Source organism: Rhinolophus sinicus, chromosome 16 (assembly GCF_057876585.1).
Source record: "Rhinolophus sinicus isolate RSI-liver-muscle chromosome 16, RSI-T2T, whole genome shotgun sequence".
In the NCBI taxonomy this organism is placed as follows: Eukaryota; Metazoa; Chordata; class Mammalia; order Chiroptera; family Rhinolophidae; genus Rhinolophus; species Rhinolophus sinicus.
Genome location: NC_142516.1, coordinates 32,598,097 through 32,621,823, shown reverse-complemented (window position 1 = coordinate 32,621,823; position 23,727 = coordinate 32,598,097). Strand labels below are relative to the sequence as shown.

General features: G+C 53.1%; 4 protein-coding genes across 20 annotated transcripts; 2 read left to right on the top strand and 2 right to left on the bottom strand.

Moving 5' to 3' along the window:
- Nucleotides 1-2,034: 2,034 nt before the first annotated feature.
- GALT (galactose-1-phosphate uridylyltransferase) lies at nucleotides 2,035-5,597 on the top strand. 2 transcript variants are annotated; one of them, XM_088793644.1, is made up of 12 exons: nucleotides 2,070-2,192; nucleotides 2,275-2,329; nucleotides 2,490-2,659; nucleotides 2,883-2,958; nucleotides 3,049-3,097; nucleotides 3,225-3,354; nucleotides 3,509-3,565; nucleotides 3,732-3,854; nucleotides 4,136-4,268; nucleotides 4,371-4,454; nucleotides 4,775-4,929; nucleotides 5,171-5,597. In XM_088793644.1, the coding sequence occupies exons 3-12, from the start codon at nucleotides 2,552-2,554 to the stop codon at nucleotides 5,249-5,251; spliced, it is 996 nt and encodes a 331-aa protein (XP_088649770.1). In that variant the 5' UTR covers nucleotides 2,070-2,192; nucleotides 2,275-2,329; nucleotides 2,490-2,551; the 3' UTR covers nucleotides 5,252-5,597. The 2 variants fall into 2 exon arrangements, with proteins under 2 accessions (XP_019590323.1, XP_088649770.1); XM_019734764.3 differs by lacking the exon at nucleotides 2,275-2,329 and having other exon boundaries at nucleotides 2,035-2,192.
- Nucleotides 5,598-7,008: 1,411 nt separating this feature from the next.
- On the top strand, nucleotides 7,009-23,066 carry IL11RA (interleukin 11 receptor subunit alpha). 10 transcript variants are annotated; one of them, XM_088793642.1, is made up of 13 exons: nucleotides 7,009-7,109; nucleotides 10,091-10,190; nucleotides 10,477-10,537; nucleotides 11,247-11,416; nucleotides 11,544-11,658; nucleotides 11,813-11,845; nucleotides 11,932-12,098; nucleotides 12,768-12,931; nucleotides 13,715-13,856; nucleotides 14,212-14,331; nucleotides 14,445-14,541; nucleotides 14,793-14,875; nucleotides 22,718-23,066. In XM_088793642.1, exons 2-13 carry the CDS (start codon nucleotides 10,091-10,093, stop codon nucleotides 22,741-22,743), a joined length of 1,278 nt encoding a protein of 425 aa, XP_088649768.1. In that variant the 5' UTR covers nucleotides 7,009-7,109; the 3' UTR covers nucleotides 22,744-23,066. The 10 variants fall into 10 exon arrangements, 8 of the variants coding, with proteins under 8 accessions (XP_088649768.1, XP_088649769.1, XP_088649764.1 ...); XM_088793643.1 differs by lacking the exon at nucleotides 22,718-23,066 and adding an exon at nucleotides 15,364-15,768; XM_088793638.1 differs by lacking the exon at nucleotides 14,793-14,875.
- CCL27 (C-C motif chemokine ligand 27) lies at nucleotides 15,876-16,563 on the bottom strand. The gene is given in 3 exon segments (XM_074331485.2): nucleotides 15,876-16,023; nucleotides 16,217-16,349; nucleotides 16,494-16,563. Coding segments are annotated over 3 exon segments (351 nt in total).
- On the bottom strand, nucleotides 19,605-20,709 carry LOC109448962 (uncharacterized). Of its 7 annotated transcripts, none has more exons than XM_074330662.2 (4): nucleotides 20,608-20,709; nucleotides 20,176-20,243; nucleotides 19,891-19,989; nucleotides 19,605-19,767 (listed from the first exon to the last, which is right to left on the bottom strand). In XM_074330662.2, exons 2-4 carry the CDS (start codon nucleotides 20,220-20,222, stop codon nucleotides 19,611-19,613), a joined length of 303 nt encoding a protein of 100 aa, XP_074186763.1. In that variant the 5' UTR covers nucleotides 20,223-20,243; nucleotides 20,608-20,709; the 3' UTR covers nucleotides 19,605-19,610. The 7 variants fall into 7 exon arrangements, with proteins under 7 accessions (XP_074186763.1, XP_019590380.1, XP_019590390.1 ...); XM_019734821.3 differs by having other exon boundaries at nucleotides 19,891-19,950; nucleotides 20,608-20,688; XM_019734831.3 differs by having other exon boundaries at nucleotides 19,891-19,950; nucleotides 20,602-20,649.
- Nucleotides 23,067-23,727: the final 661 nt, after the last annotated feature.

Sequence of the window (23,727 nt, the reverse complement as noted above, 5' to 3'; positions counted from 1 at the left end):
AGAGGACCCTAGGGCAGAGATTAGGTAAATGACCAATGACCCAGTTTTTGCACATGAGCTGCAAAACACCTGGCTTGGCCTGGCCTGGCTTGGGGGAAGGGTCCTCCGTGCTACTGCCCAGCTTCTAGTTCACTAGATTTCTGTCTTGAATATCATTCAAGTCTTAGGGGAATTTTAGAGTCGTGGGAAGAGACTGGAAATTTGGGTTCAAATTGTAGCATGGCCACTCATCCTCTGGGTGACCTTGAGGCCTCTGTTTCCCACTGTGGAATTGGAAGGAGGTTCAGACAGTATTTAGATGGCTCTTTAAAAGTGCCAGGGGAAGAATTAATTTGAATTTTTTTCAATATTAGCCCATTGGTTTGATCCAAGGAAAAGTTGGAGAAGGGACGGGGATGTGTAAACACCCCTGACCCCACCCAGATGGTGGCTGGAGCTACTGATAGTCCTGTCCTTTCCACATTTTCAATTTTCTTATAGCCCTCTTACCTCATCCACTTCTTGTGTTTTTGGTGTGTGTGGGGTGGGGGGAGTGAGGGTGGAGAGAGTGAAAAAAAGAAAACATATGGTTATGTTGATGAAAAAAGTGTCCACACCTTTAGAAATTTGAGTTTACTTGGGCCGAATTTTGAGGACATGTATAGAAGCAAAATCTCAACAGATTGAGAAAATGCTCTGGAAAATGGCAGTGTTGTAGTTCCTTTTTAAAACACTTTTTTTTTTTCTTAAATTGGGGAATATTGGGGAACAGTGCGTTTTTCCAGGACCCATCAGCTCCAAGTCAAGTCATTGTTTTCACTCTAGTTGTGGAGGGTGCAGCTCACTGGCCCATGTGGGAACCGAACCGCTGACCTTGGTGTTATGAGCACCGCGCTCTAACCAACTGAGCCAACCAGCCGCCCCGGTTTTATAGTTCTTTTTATATGTTTAGAATCAAAGGAGAAAACGTAAGGGAGGTACGTGAAATCCATTTGTGGTATATTAAGGAGGCAGGAAAAAGCAAAGTGGGGAAATCTTTAGGAGTGGATAAAAAGTAAAATGGAGAAACACATACTTCTTTTACATTGGTGGATACAGGATAGTTATTAATTAGTATTTACAGCACATAGAGATGGTATGTAGGGAAAAAGATAACAATGAGGGGTTCTGTGATCTTGTGCAGTTGTGCATTTGAGGGGTCTGGAAAAGAAAATTACTCTGGCATTTCCAAGGTATTCTAGATGCATAAGAACAATGGATGGAGAGCTCACTTAAGGTAAAGATTGACCTTTGCTGAGGAAGCTATGTATAGGCTTGGGCGGTGACTACCCACTGTAACCTCTCCAGTTAGGAATTTGTGATCCGACCATCTGTAGTTACTTTTGGTTACTGAGCTTGTCAGACCTGCCATGTGCCCCCTCTTCCACACTAGCTTGCCAGGCTTATTACATAGTCCCTTTTTCGTTCAGTTATTTAGTCTTTTTCCCCTAAATCTGTTTCTGCTACCTGGTGGGGATGAAGTACAGTTACGGTGAAGTACCCATTTCTCCAGGTAATACTTGAAGCCAGAGTTCAGCTGAAGCAGATCAATGCCTGCCCCTCGCACCCCCCTTCTCCACCATAGCCACTGAAGCAGATAAATGAGGTCATTGTGGATCCAGGGTTTTACCCGTACTTGGCCCTAGAATGTAAGCTCCAGGAGGGCAGAAGGCATGCCTGACTTGTGCACACAAGGGCATCTTTTTGCCCCATGTGGAGCCTGGGTGGCTGACACAGGGGAGATTGATAGTAAATATTTGCTGAATGAATGACCAAATGAATGACTGAATACTGTAAAGAAATCTTGTAAGTGTCCTGGAGCCAAAGGATCTGCAGTAAGTACGTTTCACAGAGGTTTTTGCAGGCTACTGGCTTTGGCCCTGGAGCGGAGGTGTAGTCACCAAAGTCACCCCCTATAGAGCTAGAGACCGCCCTGAGTCACACCCCCAGGTGGATGGTCGGCCCCTCAGGCAGTCACGTGCCGGAGACCGGCCAATCATCGGGGGGTGGGGCGGGGCTTGGAAGACCTATTAATGGGTGACAGGCAGCTGGGCATACGTTCCAGAAGATCTCTCCCAACAATTGTAACCTCATGTCGCGCAGCGGTGTGGGTCCAGAGCAGCACCGGCAGGGGTCAGAGGCGGACGCTACCGCTACACCCTTCCAGGCAAGAGGTAACTGCAGGGTGGGCAGGACTCACTAGGACGCGGAGCCGAGCCCTTCCTTTCCTTAGGAAGTTGTCTTCCTTACCCCCAGGTCTGCGCGCCCGCCCCGCCAGGCTCGCGCGGCGGAGACACTCCCTAGTTGGCCTGTAAGCTACTTGGCGCTGGGAATGCCCAAGCCCGGCCCTTCAGCTCCTGAGCTGGACGGGGCGGAGAGGATGTCTCCGAGTTTGGGCCTGCTGGTGGGTGAGACCCAGGAGCGAGAGGGGAAGAGAGCTTTGCTGACTGATCTTTACTCTTTGCCCCCAGAGCATCAGCATATCCGCTACAACCCGCTACAGGATGAGTGGGTGTTGGTGTCAGCTCACCGTATGAAGCGGCCCTGGCAGGGACAAGTAGAGCCCTCGCTTTTGAAAACAGTGCCCCGCCATGACCCCCACAACCCTCTGTGTCCTGGTGCTACACGGGCCAATGGAGAGGTGAGCCTTTAGAGCCTACATCTGCAGGCTGGGCCAGGGGTTGTAGCTCCCCCTTAGGACTACCCCTCACCCACAGGGTAGTGGACTTCCTTCTGGGTCATATCTCATCAAGTCTTTTTGAGCCCAGAGTCCCCACCTTCTTCTACACTGTCCAGCCCTTGAAATCCACCAGATGACCTGTGGTATGGGGCAGCGAATGCTTCTAGCCCATCCTTGTCTGTAGGTGAATCCCCACTACGATAGCACCTTCCTGTTTGACAACGACTTCCCAGCTCTGCAGCCTGATGCACCCAATCCAGGTAACTTAGCTCTAGCTGCTGTTGGAGGGAAGAGAGGGTGCACCTCTTGGGGGTACTTCTGTTGCAGAGAATGATACCCTTTTATCTCAGGACCCAGCGATCACCCCCTTTTCCAAGCAGAGGCTGCTCGAGGCGTTTGGTAACTATGGATTTCCTCTCTTACAACCTCCAACCCAGGGCCTGGACTGAGCACTGGGGTTGGGCCCTGCCCCTAGCACAGCCAAGCCCTATATTTCTGTCATCCCTCCCTCCCTTCCTCTACTTAGTAAGGTCCTGTGCTTCCACCCCTGGTCGGATGTGACGCTGCCACTCATGTCAGTTCCTGAGATCCGCGCTGTTGTGGATGTGTGGGCCTCAGTCACAGAAGAGCTGGGTGCCCAGTACCCCTGGGTGCAGGTCTGTGAGGTTGCCTCCTCCCCCTGGATGGGCAGGGAGGAGGTGGTCCAGCTTTAGTTCTGGGAAGTGGCATTCCTGTTTCCGCAGGGTGTGGTTTGGAGGGATTGAATTGGTGTCTTTTTGGCTACTAAAGCTCTCTACCCCTACCTAATAGATCTTTGAAAACAAAGGAGCCATGATGGGCTGTTCCAACCCCCACCCCCACTGCCAGGTAAGTGTATTTCAGAGGCTCTAGTGGATTTCTAGGCTGAGTCCAAGCCAGTACTGTGGGGAGTGGGAGAGGAGTTGGAGTACAGGATGGGACAGAGTGTGCTACTGATGTGGAGGCTTCGGGGTGAAGGACCTGTCTTTTCTTCTCTGTTCTTATTCCTTGACAGGTGTGGGCCAGCAGTTTCCTGCCAGATATTGCCCAGCGTGAGGAGCGATCTCAGCGGGCCTATCAGAGTCAGCATGGAGAGCCCCTGCTGATGGAGTATGGCCGCCAGGAGCTGCTCAGGAAGGTGGGAGAAAGCCAGGCCCTGTCCCCAAGGGGCCCCTAACCTCACCCCAAAAGAGAGAGGTGTGTGAAGGAGAAGGGTAGAAGGGAAGCAGCAGAGAGACTTGCTAGGAGGCCATAGCAATAATCTAAAGGAAAGGTGGTAGGGACTTAGACTAGGGTGGTAGTGTTAGAGTTGGTGAAAAGCCATCAGATTCTGGGTACATTTTTAATTCTGCTTCCCTTGCCTATTTGCTGACCCCCAACACCTGCCTTGATGACCTCATCTCTATTCGGTCTGCCCAGGAACGTCTAGTTCTAACCAGTGAGCACTGGTTAGTGCTGGTTCCCTTCTGGGCAGTGTGGCCCTTCCAGACACTGCTGCTGCCCCGTCGGCATGTGCGGCGGCTGCCTGAGCTGACCCCTGCTGAGCGTGATGGTAAGTCTCCCAACTAGGACCCTGGGCCCAGACTCTGTATGAGGGTGGCTCTGGTAGGGCCAGCATCTAGGCCCCTGGCTGAGAGTCAGGCTCTGATTCCAGATCTAGCCTTCATCATGAAGAAGCTCTTGACCAAGTACGACAACCTATTTGAGACCTCCTTTCCCTACACCATGGGCTGGCACGGTGAGGCTTTTTGAACACCCATATATAGCCCCAACATCATTTCTGGGCTCCTGTGCCCCACCCAGTGGACTGCAACCCTCAGCAGTCCTTGAAACTCTTGCTGGGGGAAATGTCCAGTGTAGCGCTGCTGGGAATGAGGATGGAGCAGGGAACTTGGTGAAAACATGTCTTCCAGTGTACTTTCTAATGTCTGGTCTCCTCTCTGGCACAGAATGCTGGGAGATGTAATTTTCAGACACCTAGCCTGGTTTGGGGGTAGTGGCTAGGCTGCAGAACTAAAAAAGGGCCATTACCAGCCATATCTGCCTTCTTCCTGTTAGGGGCTCCCACGGGATCAGAGGCTGAAGCCAACTGGGACCACTGGCAGCTGCATGCTCATTACTACCCTCCACTCCTGCGCTCTTCCACTGTCCGGAAATTCATGGTTGGCTACGAAATGCTTGCCCAGGCTCAGAGGGATCTCACCCCTGAGCAGGTCAGGACTTGGAGCACCCTGGGTCCTCTTTTCTCTCCCATTTCTTCAAGGGATGCCAACAATCATGACCCTGAGAACCTTCATAACCTGAGCATTCCTAGGGACTCAGGAGCTGCTCAATTCCTTCATCCTCTGGTTATTCTAGCAGTCCTTATCACCAGCCTCCTGGTCCCACAAGCTCTCATTCAGAACTCCATACCACCATTCTGGGCAGCCCTTACCCTCCCTCTTCCCCTTCCAGGCTGCGGAGAGACTAAGAGCACTTCCTGAGGTTCATTACAGCCTGGGACCAAAGGACAGGGAGACAGCAGCCATCTCCTGACCACGCTGACCCCAGGGCCTTCTGTCTGAAAGTACCAGGGCCTAGGGTTTGGGCAGATGTGGGGTCAATAAAACCGTACTTTTCAAACTTTAATCACAAATTCTAACACCAGAGGAATGTGATCTCTAACCCTTGGAGGTCTGGGGTTAAAGGCTGAAGGCATAGCTCCTGCCACAACTTTTCTTTGCCTGCAGATGTGCAACCACTTAAGGATACCAAAATTCCCCTCTAAATCTCTGAACAAAATGAATACTCAGTGTTATGTCTGGCCAATAGATTCTCTTACTCCTGGAGTAACAAAGCCATCTCAGTTTAGGAAACTGATTAAAAATCCTGTGTTCTTGTATGTGGCTGAGGCTTTGGGAAAGTAAGAGCCCCCCCCCTTGCCACCACCCCTAGGGTGTCAGCTCACTAAGCTTGGGCCTGAAGTTTTGGTGGGGAGCTGGTTAGCAGAATCCTGGTCCCAGTGGTCAGAGGCCAGACCCTGGGCTGCTGGCCAGAACCCTGGCTTTGTGAGTGGCTGCAGCTTGGCTCTGCTCCAGCCCACAGGGGCTGAAGGCGGGTAGGGAATGTGTACATGGCTTTGTGTTCTTGGCTTCTCCAGACTCCAATGTGCGGCGTGTATGTGCAGGCTCTGTACACCTCTGTTATCCCTGTGCCTTAATCATTGCATGGGGCCAAAAACAGCTCCGGCAGGGAAGGGGCTGCCAAAGTTAGGAGTCCCAGGGCCTGGAAGGATGAGATGGTTCTTGGAGTGACCCTAGGTCTATCCCCTCCTCTCTGGCCCTGTTTCCCCAGCAAGACTATGTAACTGACAACACTGTATAACCCTGTGGGAACAACAGGCCATGCAACCCAGAATATCTGATGCCATCTAGGTGTCCTGTAAACTTTTAGGTGAGGACAGGGCTTGTGAACAATGCAAGGATGGCCACAAGCTTTTTGTCTTCATTTTCCTCTCAAAGGAATTGAGTCTCTGGGAGGGGAAATCAACCAAGGGCAGACAGTGATGACCTGGCCCAGGAGAACCTTGGCTATCTTCCTTCCTGCCCAGGGTTCTTTCTTCCTTGAGACCCTGGAGGGGAAGGGTCTGGGACTTGGAGTGTTGCCCTGGTCTGGAAGGAGCTCAGATAGACATGGTACACATCTCCCTTAAGCCCCCAGTCACTGGGGAATGGATGAGAACACTGGATGGGTAGCTGGTTTGTTAAGGAGCGTACACACACACACACACACACACACCCCTACCCCTACCCACCTACCTGACCCTATACTTTTGATTGGGCTGCATTTTGGAATCATCTGGGGAGTTTTAAACAATACTGATGCTTAGGTCCAGCCTCCAGAGATTCTGATTTAATTGGTTTGGAGTGTGGCTTGGCAATTTTAAAACCACAATGTCCAACAACGTTTGAGAACCAGTGCCCTACACCAATCCTTCGTTATCTTATCTGGAGTCGGGCACCTTCAGCTTCTCCAGTCACCTGCCCAGTGGCTCCTGAGCCACCGAACTTGAGGCTGCTTGTGGACAGTAGGTAAGGGGAGGGACGTGAGAGATTCCAGTCCTGATGTCTCAGGAGGACAGGCCTTCAGGCTAGAACTCAGGAATCCAGCCCCAGACTGTCCTCCCCGCAGCCTCTTCAGTCCGGGACAGGACAGGAAGTGTCCGGCAGAGGTGGGGGTGGAGGTGATTGGCAGTTGGAGGCTCCAATGGGCCGAGACCCTCCCTATTTCACCCCTCTCCTTCCATTGGTGCCTGGGCGGAGCCGCCCCTACTACGGGGGCCCCAGGGCGGGAGGGAGTCGAGGCCCGGGCAGAGGGCGAGGGCGGAGGGCGCTGGCGGCGGAGGCCGCGGAAGGTGAGGAGTGGTGTGGCCCGCGGGTATGCACGAGAAGCCTTCCAGGAGAGGGTGTAGCAGGGTGGTGAGGACCTGAAGGGCCCCAGGTGACTGAGGGACTGTCACTGTGTGTGTGACTGTGAGGCTGTGTGTGACGATGTCAGTGTGTGAGGCTCTGCGATTGAGTGTCACTTCGTGCAACTGTCAGCTAATGTGACTGCGTGTGTCAGTGTGCGTGTGGCTGTGCAAGTGTGGGATTAAGTGCGTATCTATCCATGTGCAGTTTTGGTGAGAAACTGGGTCGTGTTGTTTGTGTGTGAGACGGCCTGTGACCACATAAAGGAATGTGTTTTGGGAAAGTTTCAGACTGTTTCTGCCAGTGTGAGAGGGGGTGGCTGGGTTTGTGTGCACCAGTGTGACTTCAGGAGTAGCAGAGCAAGAGTGAGACTTGTACTACGTGTGTGTCCTGTGTGCTCACAGACTGTGGAAGGGGAGCTGTGCTCCAATGTGAGGGACCCACTTCAACAGCCAATGGGACGCACCTTTCCACTGAGTGTCCAGCACAGACAGACCCACCCCAACACACTTGGCTTTTCCTCCTTTCTGTACTCCAGAATCCCTGTCACCGATCCACGGCTCCTTATCTTCTATTTCCCTGCCTAACTCAGTTTCCTTATATTGCTTTTTCTCTCCTTACTGTTTGTTGTCTTCCTAGAGCTATGGCTCTGTGTCTCTTTACAGTTTAGTCTCCCCACGTATCCCTGCGTGTCTGCTTTTCAGTTCTGCCTCTCAGGTTCTCTGCATGTCTGTCTTTCTGTACCCCTGTGCCTGACTCCCCTGTTCACCTTTGTCTCTGGCTACCTCGGGGCCTGTAACAGTGACGACGGGGGGATGTCTGCCATGCTCAGAGGTCCCTGGAAGAGGGGACATAATCCACGATGAGGAGTTGCTTTTAGGGAGTGCTATGACCCCATCCCAGGAGCAGAGTGGTAAGTATGCATGTGACTGTGAAAGGAAGAATAAGAAGTGTCTGTGTGAGTCCATGGGAATGTGTAAATGTAAATGTGTGAGTCTGAGTGAGGATATCTGAGTGTATTGGTGTGACTGTGAGTAGCTGTATCTGAGAGTGTGTTTGAGGGTAAGTGTCGGTCTTGTGTATCTGGCACCAAGGGACCAAAGGCATTTCCTGGTGCTGGGGCCCAAAGAGTGGAGGGGGAGGTGAGAAATGGCTGGAACATCCAGGGGAGGAGAAACTGGACTCTAGCTTTTCTTTATATCCCCCCACCTGGGGCCTCCCTTCCCCTCAAAACACAGCCAGCTGTGCCCTAAGGAAATATTTGCTAGAGTGGGAGCAAGAGTATGTGTCTGATTTTTCATTTGATTGTATCCACGTTTGTTGAAAGGGAGTGTCTTTTTGTTGAGTGTACCTAGTGAGTCCATATGTGAATGTGACTGTGTTTGGCTGTGTGAAAACACGGGAATCTATCCCTGATAGGGACGTAAGCAGCCCTCCTTTCCCTCTTGCTGGCTGCGCCTGTGGCTTCCTTTCCAGACTGAGGGGAGGCCTCTTCCCTTCCCAGGGCCTCGGTAGGAGGAGGGTGGGAAGGGAGGAGGAAAGAGCGGGGAGGGGGCCTGGCCAGGGGCGGCTGAGCTCCAGGGCTCAGAGGGGCGGGGGCAGGGAAAGGGAAGGAGGGGATGATTCTGGGGTCCCAGAACTCAGTGGCTCTGAGACGGGAGCTGTAGCTGGTGGGAGGAAGTCCTGGAGGCCATGGACACTCGGCCACTGGGGTAACCGAGGTAGGTGGGGCTGAGCAGGGTAAATGTGGCTGGGGGGCCAGGGATGAGCCACTAGACACCCAGACATATGGACACGTGGAGGCCCCTGCTCTGCTCCAGTTGGGAGGGATCTGTGCTCCTCTTCTGAAGCACCCCCACCCCCAGGGCCTTCTCCCCATCTGCCCCTTCTCCTGTCCACATGGCCAGTTCCCCACTGCCTTCCTTCTGCTTTCCCCCATCCAGAATCCCTCTCTCCTAGCACCCTCCAACCCCCATACACACATAGTTGGTTAGTTCCTCGGCCTTCCTGAGTTCCTGCTGCCCCAGCCCAGACCTCACTTCACTGAGTTCCCACCACCTCCCAGTCCTGATCTCTGATCATCTCTTGGTCTTGTGGCTCCAATTCTAGGCCCCTGTCCCTGCAGACTCGCAGCTCCTTTCAGCCTCCTCTCCCTTCCCCGCCACCCTGTCTCCATCTGCTGGCTCCTCGCCCGCCCCCAGCCTCTGGCAGCAGCCAGGGCATCTGGATCTGCTTAACTACACAGCCTCAGCCTGCACCCTAGCCCCATCCAGCCTCATAGGCTTGAGACCAATAAGACTTCAGTCGGCCCAGATGAGTGGCCCAAGGAGCCAGAGCAAGGAGCCAGGCCCACGCGAGAAGAGGCTTGGCAGCCAGAGCAGGGCTAGGTCCCATGGCAGGAGTACAGGATGGGCTCAGACCCACCATGACAATCCTTGGGTGATGAGGGGTGCCTCAGGTTAGTCAGAGGCAATAACTAGCCCTGGGCCAGGTGGACATCGGAATTCCCAACAGTTGGATTGGAAGAGTTAATGCAAGTGATGGAGCTGGTGCCAGCTCTTGGTGCCAGGGGTGGGCACCAAGGGTGGTGTGGAGGATGGGGGCGGGGCAGTGCTGGCACAGTCTGTCGCCTCTGGCTTTTGTTCTGGGCCCTAAGCCCAGGACTGAAATGGAGGGTGTGTGTGTGTGTATGTGTGTGTGTGTGTGTGTGTGTGTGTGAGCGCGCGCGCGCGCGTACACACATGTAGCACTGTGTGTATAGTAGAAACTGGGACCTTAGATCAGATCCCCCAGTGATTTCTGATAATTTTACCCCACTCGGTACCTCAGTTTTCCTGCCAAAAGCCCCAGTTTGGAAGAGGAGGAGGCAGGCTTTAGCCTCCCACATCTGGGATGGGGATCGCTGACACTGTCTTTCTCCTCACAGATGAGCAGCAGCTGCACAGGGCTGAGCAGGGTCCTGGTGGCCGTGGCTACAGCCCTGGTGTCTGCCGCTTCCTCCTGCCCCCAGGCCTGGGGCCCCCCAGGTGAGAAGAACCCTGTTCTATGACCCCAACTCTGACTTGTGACTTGCCACCCTCCCTGGGGCCCCTTCCCATGCCTAACCTGCGACTCCCAGCCCCTGGCATCCAACCCGGCAACATCCCCTCTCTACCCTGTCCTCTGATTTCTGTCTCTATATTATAATATGATACTCTGATCCAATGACCCCACCCAGGGCTTAAAAGTCTGCCCCTTACCCTGTCACTTTCACAAAGTAGGTGCTTGGGGAGAGAGAAAGGAAGAGCTTCTCCTTAGAATTGCTCTCCACAGGGGTCCAGTATGGGCAGTCTGGAAGGTCCATGACGCTATGTTGCCCTGGAGTGACTGCTGGGTAAGTGCCCCACCTGCCTGTTGGGCTGACACTCATGGTCCTTTCTTGACCCTGCCCAGTCATCATGCCCCTCCCCTCCTTGCCCCCTGTATCTGCAATCCTCACCTCTCTATCTGACCTAATCCTTAAACCATAGGCCCTGGGATACAGCAGTGCACAAGCCAGGCAAGGTGTTGGCTCTCGCAGAGCTTATATCCTGGTGGGGCAGACAGACAATAAGCAAATAAGAATCTCCCAGGTAGTTATACCTGCAAGGCAGAAAAATCAAAAGAGTGTGATGTAGAAGAAAATAGCTGAGTGGTTCTCTTTTATTGGTAATCAGGGAAAGCCTCTCTGAGGAGGTGACATTGAAGCTGATCTGTGAAGGTCAGGAAGGAGGCAGTCAGGCAGCTTGGGGCAGAAGAAGCATTCCTGACAGAGGGACCAGTTAGTGCAAATGCCCTGAGGTGGGAATGAGCTCAAAACTCTTGAACAGAAAGAAGACCAATGGGACCAGACAGGACCAGAGTATAGTAGGTGATGGGGAGAGACGGAGATGCTGAAGAAGGAAAGGAAGGCCAGGGCTAGATCACCAGAGGCTTTGTGAGCCCGCAAAGGGAGTTTGGGTTTTATTGTAAGCACAGTGAGAAGCCAGTGGAGAGCTTGTGGCATAGTCTGACTTATATTTTAAATCCTGCCTCTGTCTATCATCACCTCATCTCACCCCCAGGGTCCCGGTGTCCTGGTTTCGGGACGGGGAAACGAGGCTGCTCCAGGGACCCGACTCTGGGCTAGGGCATGAACTGGTCCTAGCCCTGGCAGATAGCACTGACGAGGGTACCTACATCTGCCGGACCCTGGATGGTGCACTTGGGGGCATGGTGACCCTGCAGCTGGGCTGTGAGTTGGGGAGTATTGGGTGACAGTCATGAGACAGGGCTCCTGAGGGAATCAAGGTCCTGAGTAAGCCCTCTGGGCTGGGAGGACTGGGCACTTCTCAGTCTCCAGCTGTAGCCTCTGCCTCTAGACCCCCCAGCCCGCCCTGTTGTCTCCTGCCGAGCAGCCGACTATGAGAACTTCTCCTGCACTTGGAGTCCCAGCCAAGTCAGCGGTTTACCCACCCGTTACCTCACCTCCTACAGGTGTGTGCATGATTGCATGTGTAGGTCTGTATATTTGGGTGTGTGCTGGCACAATGTGGGGATGGGAGGCAGGGAGGACGGTCCTGAGGAAGGCCTTAGAGGGAGGGAGGACCTTCTTTTCCTTCCTGACCTCAGATGGCCCCCTCCCTTCCAGGAAGAAGACAGTGCCAGGAGCTGATGGCCAGAGGTAGGACGTGAGGGAGAGGCTGGGGGGCTCCAGCTGGATCCCACAATGAGCATTTCCAAAGCTCAAGACCACATCCTCCCTCCTAGGGTGAGTCCATCCACAGGGCCCTGGCCATGCCCACAGGACCCCCCAGGGGCCACCCGCTGTGTGGTCCATGGGGCAGAGTTCTGGAGCCAGTACCGGATCAATGTGACTGAGGTGAATCCCCTGGGGGCCAGCACACGCCTGCTGGATGTGAGCTTGCAGAGCATCTGTGAGTAGCCACCCCCAGAGATCAAGATCTCTACCACAGAGACCCCAAACAGACTCCAGTGTACAGATATCCCCCCAGGCCTGCCAGAACTCCCAAACAGTTCTTTCCTAACATAGACCCGGTTTCAGTGCACAGATGGCCCCCATGGAGACTAATAAGCCAATGAGAACAGAGCCCAGGAGGCAGGTTTACCTCCGCCTCTAGAGGCGGCTGCCACGACCCCCTCCTCACAAGTTCTTCCTGGTTGCCTATCCTTGGAGCTACCTCTCTGCTTCTAGGCCCTGAGCTGAAGGCAGCCATATCAGTCCTCCCTGTCCTGTGGAAACCTTTACTGGTCCCTCCTTCCTTCTGATCTGTGCGTGGTAGGGGGGCTCTAAAGCTCTGGCTGAAATTTGGGCCAACTCATCTTCTTTGGATGAAAGCAGAATCACTCTTGAATTCAACAAACCTTTCAAAAACCTGTCCCCAGATCCCAGCTCATGTTATAATAGGGATGACAGACAGGTCCTGAGCCTAATGGATGATCAAGCTTAAGACTTCCCCAACCCCCTTGGAAGTGCCTCCCTCAGGTACCTTTAGGCACACACACACCTGCCTTCCTTTGGGAGATGGTGGGGAAGGGATGGGTACCTGTCGCTTGCCCTTACTTTGTGTCTCCACCACCTTCAGTGCGTCCTGACCCACCCCAGGGGCTTCGGGTAGAGTCAGTACCTGGCTACCCCCGCCGCCTTCGTGCCAGCTGGATGTACCCTGCCTCCTGGCCCCGCCAGCCCCACTTCTTGCTCAAGTTCCGGCTGCAGTACCGTCCAGTGCAGCATCCTGCCTGGTCCATGGTGAGGCCCGGTCCAGAGTGTGTCCCAATTTGGGGCTGTGGGTCTTATCTCTGGTTTCATGTTCCTGGGTGTTCTGCATGGATTTCTGCAATGGCAGGTCACTGAAGCCGTCACCTCTCCCTACAGAGTGCTCTCCACGGGTCAGGCTTTGTGTTGGGTGCTGGGGTTGCAGCAGGGACCTACAGACCACGCGTCTGCTCTTCAGGGTAGTAACTCTGATGAAGGCCTCTCTGTGAGAAGACAGCAGTGGCTTTTTAAAAATAACTTTTCTAGGAAAAGTGCTTTTCACCCAGAGGTACATCCTCATACAAACACTCATATACATATACCCAGGTAAGGATAATAGTGAATACCTACCTCTGGAGATAGCATCAGGTCTGGGGAGTGGCTGCCTCAGATAATAACCAATATTTATTAAGCACTGTGTACCTGCCAGGCACTGAGCTATACACTGTACATGCATTATCTTGTGTAGGTGTATTCACCTCTATTTTACAAATGAAGAAACTGAAGCACAGAGAAGCCCAAGGTCACCCAGTAAGATTTGAACCCAGCCAGTCTGATGGCATAGCCTGTCTATATAACCACTAATGGCATAGCCTGTCTATATAACCACTATGCACTTTTGTCTTCCAAACACTGGGTGTAGACCTGACACCACCAGCCACCCCCTGTGAGGCCCAGATGGTTCCACCAGGATGCCAGGGGTGCTGGAGCTGGGGGACAGGTAGTCTCAGCGCTTACAGCTTGAATAATGAGGCAATGAACCATCTTCACTGCTAGGTGGAGCCAGCTGGCTTAGAGGAGGTTATCACAGACGCTGTGGCTGGGCTGCCCCATGCGGTGCGGGTCAGTGCCCGTGACTTTCTGGACGCTGGCACCTGGAGCGCCTGGAGCCCAGAGGCCTGGGGGACTCCGAGCACTGGTGAGAGACAGAGCCAAAGGAAAGGGCAGAGGCCCCGCCCCTCAGCATCTATCAGCTGGACCAGTTGGCAAGAACCAGGCTGCTTGGCACATGCCCAATCCATGCGGCCTGGCAATTGTTATCCCAGGCTTCATGCAGGGTTGCTTGCAGCCCTGCCCTAGCTTAAGCCTTGTCCTAGTTTAAGCCCTGCCCCTCAGCCCCCACCCCTGCTACATCCCCAGAAGCTGGCCCTGCCCTTGCAGGCTCCGCCTCCTAGGTTTTCTTGTGTCCAAGCAAGGCCCTGGCTTGTCCGCAGGCCCTGGCCTCAGTCCCTACCCTGCATGGATAATTCTCCTCAGGTCTTGCCTCCCTTCAGGGCCTCTACCAAAGGAGATACCAGCTGGGGGTAAGCCATACACGCAGCCAAAGGAGAACCCTCAGATGGACAGCCCCGCTCCCCCAAGGCCCTCCCTCCTGCCAGACCCAAGGCCACTTGGTGAGCTGGGGTAGATGGGCAAAGGTGTTAGAGGATGGGAAGGCCCCAGAGAGAAGGAGGCACTGAGTTTGGTCAGGCTCACTCTCACAGTGGCATATGACCCTGCCCCTCAGACCACAGGGACCCCCTGGAACAGATGGCTGTGCTGGCATCTTTGGGAATCTTCTCTTGCCTGGGATTGGCGGCTGGGGCCCTGGCACTTGGGCTCTGGTAAGTGACTGCCATTGGTGCCTCAGCCTCTGGTCTCACACAGACCCTCTGATACCCATAAACCACACCCTTTCCCACCCCTCATGACTTCCCACTGAACCTGTCTGATTTTGGAATTACTCTCCCTCCCGCCCCCTAATCACTTCATGATTCTCACTGACTCCTCTCCTGACCTTTTACTAATAAAGCCTTTTGGAGGAGACTGAAATGCCCTCCATTGTCAGGGAGATAGCTGCCTTTTTATGCTTCAGGCTGAGACTAAAACCGGATGGGAAGGATGGACCCCAAAAGCCTGGGTTCTTGGCCCCAATGATTCCAGTGGACAAGCTTCCAGGTGCGTAGGAACTCCAGGAGGTTTGGACACGGAGATGTGTGCTCTCATTTTGAGTGTCTGGATTAAGTCAGATGACCCAGTCATTGTGAGGATGTTGGGTCTCCTCATTCTTATGATGTCTAGGCTCAGGGATGGGCCTTTCATTCTTGAGTCCCTAGGCTCAGAGTTGGGTCACTTCCCTCTCTTGCAGGCTATTGGGGCTTCTAGATGGACTCCTCATTTTCGGTGTGTTAGGCTCAAAACTGATCATCTATCCTTATTGTTGGGGTATATTGGATCAGACTTTGGTCCCCTCCCTTATTCTTGATGTGAATGAACGCAGACCTAGGTCCACTCCACCTTCAGGGTGTTGGGGCTCACTCAGAGTTGGGCTCCCTTATTCATTCTGAGTGTTAAGCTCAGAGCTGGGTCCCCTCCCTCATTCTCAGAGTGTCTGGGCCAAGATCCAGTCCTACTATCCTCCTTGATTTGCCTCCTGATTTTTCTAGGAGCCCCAAGCCTATAGAGGACCCAGGAGGGCTTCAGCTGATTCCACCTATAACTCCATCTTGCTGGTGTGGATGGACGGACAGATAGAACCCAGGCAGGACAGTGAATCCCCATGGGTGTATGGGGTCTCAGCTGAAAGTTCTGTTTGGAGCTCATTTCTATGAGACTCTTGTTCCAAACTTGCCAGATGAAAGGTACCTGGACCTCTGATTTCATTCCAGAGCTGGAGGCCCATCAGCAGAATGTGTGTAGGTGTGTATGTCTGTGTCCGTGTGTGCCCATGTGAATGTGAGGCAGGAAACATTGTTCTCTGTATGTATGTATGTAGGTGTAGTGTGTGTGGGTCCCTTGGCCTTGCCCCTGACAGGGATTGTGAAGGTATGAATAAAGAGAATGAGGAGGTTCTTCTGTTTATTGATGTCTTCCAGATTCAGATTCAGGGCTCACAGAAGCCATAGAACTTGGAGACCATAATCAGAGACTATTGTTCAATACTGTTTTATTGTTTTGGCTACTGGGGTCCCTGGCCCATTTTCTCTATCAGCCCAAAATTCAGGTTGGGCAAAGTCCCCTGGAGTCTTCTCCCTTGGCGCTCAAACCACCGAGTCAGGCTGCAGTTCTGGGGGTGGATACAGACGCTGCGTTGAGACAGGTGAAGCCTAGGAAAGGTCCAAAGCCAAAGTCATAGTTTGGGGATGAGGTTAATTAGGGTCCAGGGGTTAGGGCAAAGTCCAGATGACAACCTGAGGTGACATCAGAATTAGCAGTTGGGGCTGGGGTTGGGATCAGCATCAGGGATTGGAACTGAGGACAGAGTCAGGGGTCAGTATCAAGGGTAGGGTCAGAGCTCACACAAAAGCCTGTAGGTGACAGTCCCCATCAGCCTCCTGCAGTTCCACCTGGATGACCTTCCTCAGTAGCTTGTTTGAAAGCGGCTGTCAGTAGAGCTGAGTACAGCAGGTAGTGCTGGGTGGCAGTAGCACTGCTAGGGGACAGTGGGGCCATGTGTTCAGCGGGCTCCTGACCCAAAACCCTTCCATCAGACAGCTGGAAGTTGGATTTCCTGGGCCCCTTTTCCCTTCATCCCATTCACCCAGATCCCTAGCCTTCTAGACCCCCAAGTACTCACCTGCTCCAGGGTCTGGACTCAGAAGCAACAGTAGCAGCAGGAAGCTGATGGTGGGTGAGGGCCCCTTCATGCTGCTCAGCCTGGATACTTTCTTCTCTTTCTTCCTTCTCTCCTACCTTTTATTTGGGTACTTTTTACCTGGGGCACCAGGTGAGTCAGAGGCAGGTGAAGATGTATTGCTCATTCTGTGACACTCCTGCCCCAAACCCGTGCAATAGACCCCCTATTTTTCTAGGAGTGCCATTTCCCATAGGCTCATAAGTGCTGGGCAGAGAAGCTGGGGAGAGGGGTGGTGCATGACTGAGGACTGATGGTCCAGTAACTGAGCAAGGGAAGCCAAGGATCCTCAGAGGCATCCAATGATGGACAGTCACACTCACATACCCATAGTTACACATTCAGTTACACCTCAGTCACTCGATCACCCTCACATGGTCAGACAACCATTGACAGATTTTACAGCCCCAGTTATACTCAAAGTCCCACTCCCACACAGGTGTGTTTTCTCAATCATCCAATCACACAATCATACTAGCACACAAAATTCTGATGGAGTAGTTGGTGGTATGGGAGCAGAGGGCAAGCCAGCACCAACTTGCCTTAATTTCCCCTCCCCATTTCCTGCCCTAGCCTGCTTATTTTATCAGGAGGAATTGATGGGAATGGGTCCCTAAAGCAGGCCCTTCTGGCTGAGGAGGTTTCTTGGCTGGGGCCAGTCACATTCAGAGAAGCTGGGAAAGGCCCTTTTTGGTGTTATTAGGAATGCCTTGGAGATGCTGAGGTGGGGGCTGCTTTCCCTAGGAAGATGAGACAGGGAGGAAGGGTGGGGTGGATAAGGAGGGAAGATGAGGGAAGATAAAATGTCTTTGATGCCAGATTGCTGCTATTGAACAGGTGAAAGACCCAAGAAATCTTCCTGTTTTTGTCTAGTCCTCTCCCAGAAACGCCAGCCTCTTGCCAAAAGGGGTTTGGGGTTTCCAGACTCAGTTCCTGGCTTATTGAGACTTCAGATTCAAGAGATCAATTACGTCCCTTTTGTTCTATTCAAATTCCAGCCTCTCTCCACTGTGGGCCTGGAGAAACATCCCTCTTCCTGACCCAGGTCCAGTAATACCGCTTTCAACAACCTCTCCACCCTCTGCATCCCATCTTCTTGCTAAAGCACCAACCTCCCATCTCCTTTCTGTCCCTTCTCTCCTAATCCATATTCAGCCCTCACTCCCCTTTTCCCCTCACCCCCCAACAAAACACCTCCTCCTCCTGTCCTTTTGAGGAAGCTAGGAACTGCCTAGGGCAGGGGCAAGCTGCTCAGTTTGGTGCCTCTGGCACCTTGAAGAATTTCCCACTCTTGGTCTGGGGATTTCAACCCTCAAGTCCTGCTCCGTATTTGAAACATAAACTGAGCCATAACCCAATAATTCAGCCCTTATCTGGTTGTTGCAGGGGTGCCTTCCGCAGCCTTTTGCTCTGTGCCAGCTACCTTCTATGAGGCAGGCCTTCTTTTAAAAGGGAGAGGGCCTCACACCTTCCCTGGGCATCTCATTCTGCTGCAGGGCTGCTGCAACAATCAGAAGGGACCATCAGCTCCAAGAGTAGGGACTAGTCCCCTTCCCAGGCTGAACAACTGGAGCTTCTCCCTCCTGTGTAGGTTGAGGCTTAAAGGCCCTTGGAATTGACTTGTAGGTACTCAGGAATTGTGATAATTTCTGGTGAGGTACAGGCCCAAGGCTGCACAGGCTACTCCACTTTTGACAGGATTCTTAATGTAGACATTGTGATGAAATGGCTCAAGACTCCAGGTCCATTTTTGAGGGTGGCCACAACCCACAGACATCTTGAACTTCTAGTACCAGATGCCTAGGATCTTTCTCCCACCCTCGTCTGGACTTGTGCCCCAGAGCTTGGGTGCAGCGATTGAGGTGCCATCATCTTTTTTTTTTTTAATTGGGGAATATTGGGGAACAGTGTTTTTCTAGGACCCATCAGCTCCAAGTGAAGTCGTTGCTTTCAATCTGGTTGTGGAGGGCGCAGCTCACTGGCCCATGTGGGAATCGAACCAGTGACCTTGGTGTTATGAGCACTGCGTTCTAACCATCTGAGCCAACCGGTCGCCCTGAGGTGCCATCATCTTGTCACAGATCTCCATCACCTGGCTGGCTGCCACGCAGTTTATGGTCTCTCATGGACCAGTCAGTCCAGAGACCTGAGAAGGCAAGAAATGAATTCTTCCGGGTATGCATCCATCTTTCCCCTTCTGCTTCTCCACAGATAGGACCAAATCTTCTCTTTATCCAAGCTGAATGTTAGCTTTACCCCTACCCACAAACTGCCTGTCTCTTTAAAGTAAAAGCCATCCTCTGGTGCCTTTTCTGGTGCTGCGGCCAGTCCCTGACTGAAAGTAGGCCCACCGAGTCCCTGACTCTCAGCATGTTAGGAGTTAATGGGTCTCAGGCCAACTGGGTGACAAGACAGAAAGGGGTGCCAGGGAACAGTGTGGCCCTTGGGTTCTCCTAGGGAGGGAGCAAGAACTGCTAGGTGGACTGTCAAGTATCTTTAAACTTGGGATCAGACTGGAGGAGCTGGAGTTTGGGATATTAAGTACAGGAAAGATTAACAGTCCCAAGTCACTCCCCGGTGGCAGGCTGAGGGAGGCAGCTTCTAGCAATCTTCCTCTCCTCTCATAGCTTACTTCCCCAACTCTGGTCTTAAAATATTTTAGACCCACTCCCAGGAAAAGAAGATTCTCTGGACAGCTGGCAAAATCCTGGCTAGGAGGAAGGTGGTAGCAGAGAGCTGGTGTGAGAACACATCAAAGTGGAAATAAGATTGGGGGGAAGACCAAGCCAGGACTATCTAGTTCCCTTCATATAGGCTACACACAGTAGAGGGATACGTGGGGGGTGTGGGAGCAGAGGGTGAAAGGCAGTCACTGATAATAACCGGAGGCCTGATACTGATGAGGGGGCCTTAGGAATAAAAGGGAGCTGGACATGGAATGGCACCCTATTTGGGAGGGAGACCTTGTCAGTTAAGGACACAGCCAGCATGGAGTGGGGGCTCCCAGCCCGAATGGTGACAGCGGCGACAGAATCAGGAGGGAAGGACAGTGGCTTCGGTTTAAATCTTTAATGCACCGGCTGGCTGGGTAGTGGCTGCGGGGGTGCGGCGTGGGAGGCCGCGACCCGAGCGCTGAGGAACAGGGCCCAGGCCGCTTGACAGACAGCTCATCAGACCCCGCAGAGGCTCCAGCTTCTGCTCCCGAGGGTGCGCCGAGCTGTGGGGCGACCCGACAGTGGCATGAGGCGGGGCAGGGACTCCCGGATTCCCCCCGATCCGTCCTCCGACCCGGAGCCTCGTCCATGCCGGGGGAGGGTCCGCGGTATGGCAGGCCCCTCACCTCCGCTCCCTCCGCCACATGCGCAGCCACGGGAAAAAGTAGAAGCAGCCCCAGTAGATCCTGCAGAGAGAGGGCGGAGCCGGGCCGGGCGGGGCGGGGCTGACCCCACAGACTCCTCGGACGTCTTTTCAAGGCCCCACCCCGCCCCTTAGAGGCGGATCCCATTACAGCCCACGCCCCTTTAGGGGCCCCACCCCTCCTGCTCCTCCGGCCCCCAGAGAACTCACGCCCTTCCCCAACCCGAGGGGCCAGGTTCCTCCTCCGCAGAACCCCGCCTCCACTCACTCCTCCTCCGCCTCCAGCGCCACCTCGTATCTCCTCAATCCCGACATGTCCCGGGCTCCAAACGTCTCCTGGGGAGCGGCATGATTGGATCAAGGATTCCCCAACCCCCGGTCCTTTTCTCTTTCATTCTCAGGGCCAGTCTATTTCAGGTAACCTGAGACAGGTGCCCCAGGAAGCCTCAATTGCCACATCGGGGCAGGGTGGGATTAGAGATTTTGGGAGGCACTAGACGTTAAGGAATTAGGAGGTCGGTCACCTTGGAGGCCTGGGGCATTTAGGGGTCAGGGCGAAAGGCACTGCGGTCATGAGGCTGGGATATTTGGGGCCCCAGGTGAGGATTTTCGGGGGCTGGGGTCACCTGGAGGGGGGCTGAGGGGTCGGCGCAGCCTAAACTCCCGCCCTCCCTGCTCCACCCCGGAAACAGACCGTTACCGTTACGTCACAGGGACTCGTCGCGCACCAGGGGTGGAGCTTGCCTATTACCCGGAAGGGGCCGAGTTAGAGCATTTCTTCAGAGGAGGCGGAGTCAAAAATGTCACCAGAAGGCGGAGCCAGGGCCTATCACTAAAGGGGCGAACTTGAGGTTTATTACTAAGATGCGAGGCATTGGACCCTCTTTTATAGGGATGAAGTCAGATTTTGGAGTTCCATCCTGGAAGATGGATACCTCAGTAATAGGCATCAAGAAAACATCTTTGGGACTCTATCCAGTACTGTTTTTCCAATTCCCTCTACTACTCTCAATCTCCCTGGCTTCTGCCCTGATGATTGCCTTTTTTATCTGCCCTATTCCACTTGTGTGACCCTAAGCTGAGGAGGAATAGGCCACAAGAGAGGACCCAGTCTAGACAGGCCAGGCTATGGAAATATTTGCTGGCTGAGTGGCCTTTGCCAAGTCACTTAATGGCCAAAGGGTCATAGCCCTTTCTCTCTGAGCTGAGACCTACATTCCTGTGATTTTTTTTCCTGAAGTCATTCATTCAACAAATATTTATTGAGTGTCTGCAATGTGCAGGCCCTGTGCTGGGCATGGGGATACAGCAATAAAGAAGACAGGCACATAGTCTCTTCCTTCAGAGGGTTTATCATCTGGGTTGGAAATGTGGGGATTAAAAGAGGAAATCAGATTATTACAATAAACCTGGCAGACTGGCTAGGGACAGTAGAGGGTATTGTGGTAGAGCCCAGAAAGAGCAATTAGCCCAGTGTAGGAGTTTGGAAATAGCTGCCCCAGTTGGTCTTTGGAGGGCAGAAGGGAGCCTTATGGTTGAACTGTAGGAGAGAGTTATCAGAAATGAGGGAAGTGAAGGTTCCTTCAGGCTGAAGTGTGGAGAATGGATATACCTACTCCCTGTCCCCATCCCACCCTCTTTCTCCCTCTCATACCTGTCTTCCCCTGCCTGGGCCACAAATAGACAGTTGACAGATCCATAGGTACCAGTTGGGTTTTATTGGAAGCATTGCAGCCTGGGAGTGGAGGAGAAGATGTGTTCCCACCAGACTCACCCTCTCACTCACTTGTTCTGGAGGAGGAAGGAGAGGCAAGGTCATGAGCTGAGGTCTTGGGCAGGGGCTCAGAGGGAGGAAGCAGGGCCAGGGAGGGCTGGGCTTGCCTTGGCAGAGTTCTTCTGCAGTCTCTGGATTATAGGGTCCACCCAGGGCTGATCTGGGGGTGCTCAGAGCTGATGACCCTCAGCGTGGTGGAGTCAGAGGTCAGAAGGAATAGAGCAGCCCTGGAACTTAGCTTCCTGTAAAGCCCTGGTGTGTGGGGCAGAAACTGAGGACCACATCTGGGAACCTGTTTTAGGGGCTTACTTGTGGGAAGGGGCTCCCAAGGAGAAGGGAAGTAAGATGGTGAGCATAGGCCCCTGGGGAGGTGATTGGGAGAGGAGGAGACCAGTTACTCTCCAATCCCCACTCACAGGACAGCAGTGCCCTGCAGCCATCCTTGAGGAGGAGATAGGAACAAAAAGACACCAAGAAGATGCCCAGGAATTGGGTGTTGGTTCACCTCAGAGTTGTTGGCATCACTCAGAGCTGGGGTTGTAGGTGTTAGTGTTAGGACTTGAGGGACTGTGAAGCGGGAAGCCCACAGCCCTGACTGACTCCAATACCACAGCTTTAGTGTTCCTCTCTCTCCCACCCATGTGCACTGTCTTCTTCTTCCTCTGGAACCTCAGGCTAGAGGAGACAGAGCCTCTGAAGAGGACAGCCAGAGCCCCAAGACCCATCCAGGCACTGACATGTATAGGAACATCTGGGGCACAGGCACATCTGCATCCCACAGGTGCCCACACAGGACACAGGCACACCCACACCACGCAAGCCCATGTGTAGACTGAATAGGAACACACAATGCACGGGTGTTCCCACAGTACACAGGGACACACAATCACAAGGGCTCACCCATTTGGTACATGTACACTCAGGTTCACAGACATACTCAGACCTGGGTGTTGACCTGATTTCACCGTTTTCTTCACAGACTCCCAGATCCCTGCTATGCCCCACACCTTACCATTTTATCTCCTCTCCTTTCCAGGGGAGACCAAGAAATCAGTATGCTGAAGAGAGGACCGGTACTGTGCAGGAGGCCATGGAGGACAGATGGAGATGGACAAATGGTTAGAATCTTTGGAAGCAGCAAGTGTATGAGTTGCAGGAGCCCTTCTGCTTGTGTGGAGCCTGTGTGAGACTGAGAGGCTGGGTAGGGGAGAATGAGCAGAAGAGTGATGGTGTGGGTGAGGGAGTCCTTGGTGGTCCTGTGAGTGTGTGTGTGTGTGTGTCTGTGTGAGGCTGTAGCTCTCTCCTATTTATGGCCCCCTGAAGCTTTCATTTTTTATGTACGGAAATTTCTTCCCTTCTGTTGTGTAATAAAGAATTTGACTGGCCTTTGTCCCTGGTTTCTGAGAGGGAAACTCTAAATCTTTGGAATTTCCCAAGTAATAGGAGTGCCTTTGTTACTTCTGAGCCTCCTGGATCGTACCTTGAGTTTATGCTAAGAGATGAGATGATTTAGGATGGGGGTGGTCACCAGAAAGACCAACCATCTCATTGGAGAGTTGGCCCAACCTCTGGGGAGGAGGGTCGGGCTGGAGATTGAGGTCAGTCATGTGGCCAACAATTCAATGATGCCGATGTAATGGAATCTCAATAAAAGCTCTGGACACCAAAGCTCATGGAACTTCCTGGCTGGTGAACACACTGATGTGCCAGAGACATGATGTGCCTTGTGTGTCTTTATGGGGACAGAACGTGGAAGCTCTGCATTTGAGACCCTCCCGGACTTTGTCCCATGTTTCTCTTCATTTGGCTGTTCCTGATTTTATCCTTTAAAAAAAACAAATTGTAAGTATAGCACTCCTGAGTCTTGTGAGTCATTCTATGTCGCGTCCAGTGCAACACGGGCAGTGAGGGTACGAGAAGGGGCGGCCTTGGGTTAAGTTTTAAGAAAGAAACATACAGAGACTTAATGCAGTTAAATCTCAGAAGGCCAGGGGTCTCACAGTTCTGAAAGACTGGAGCCCAGAATAAAGCCGACTGGAGGTTTTT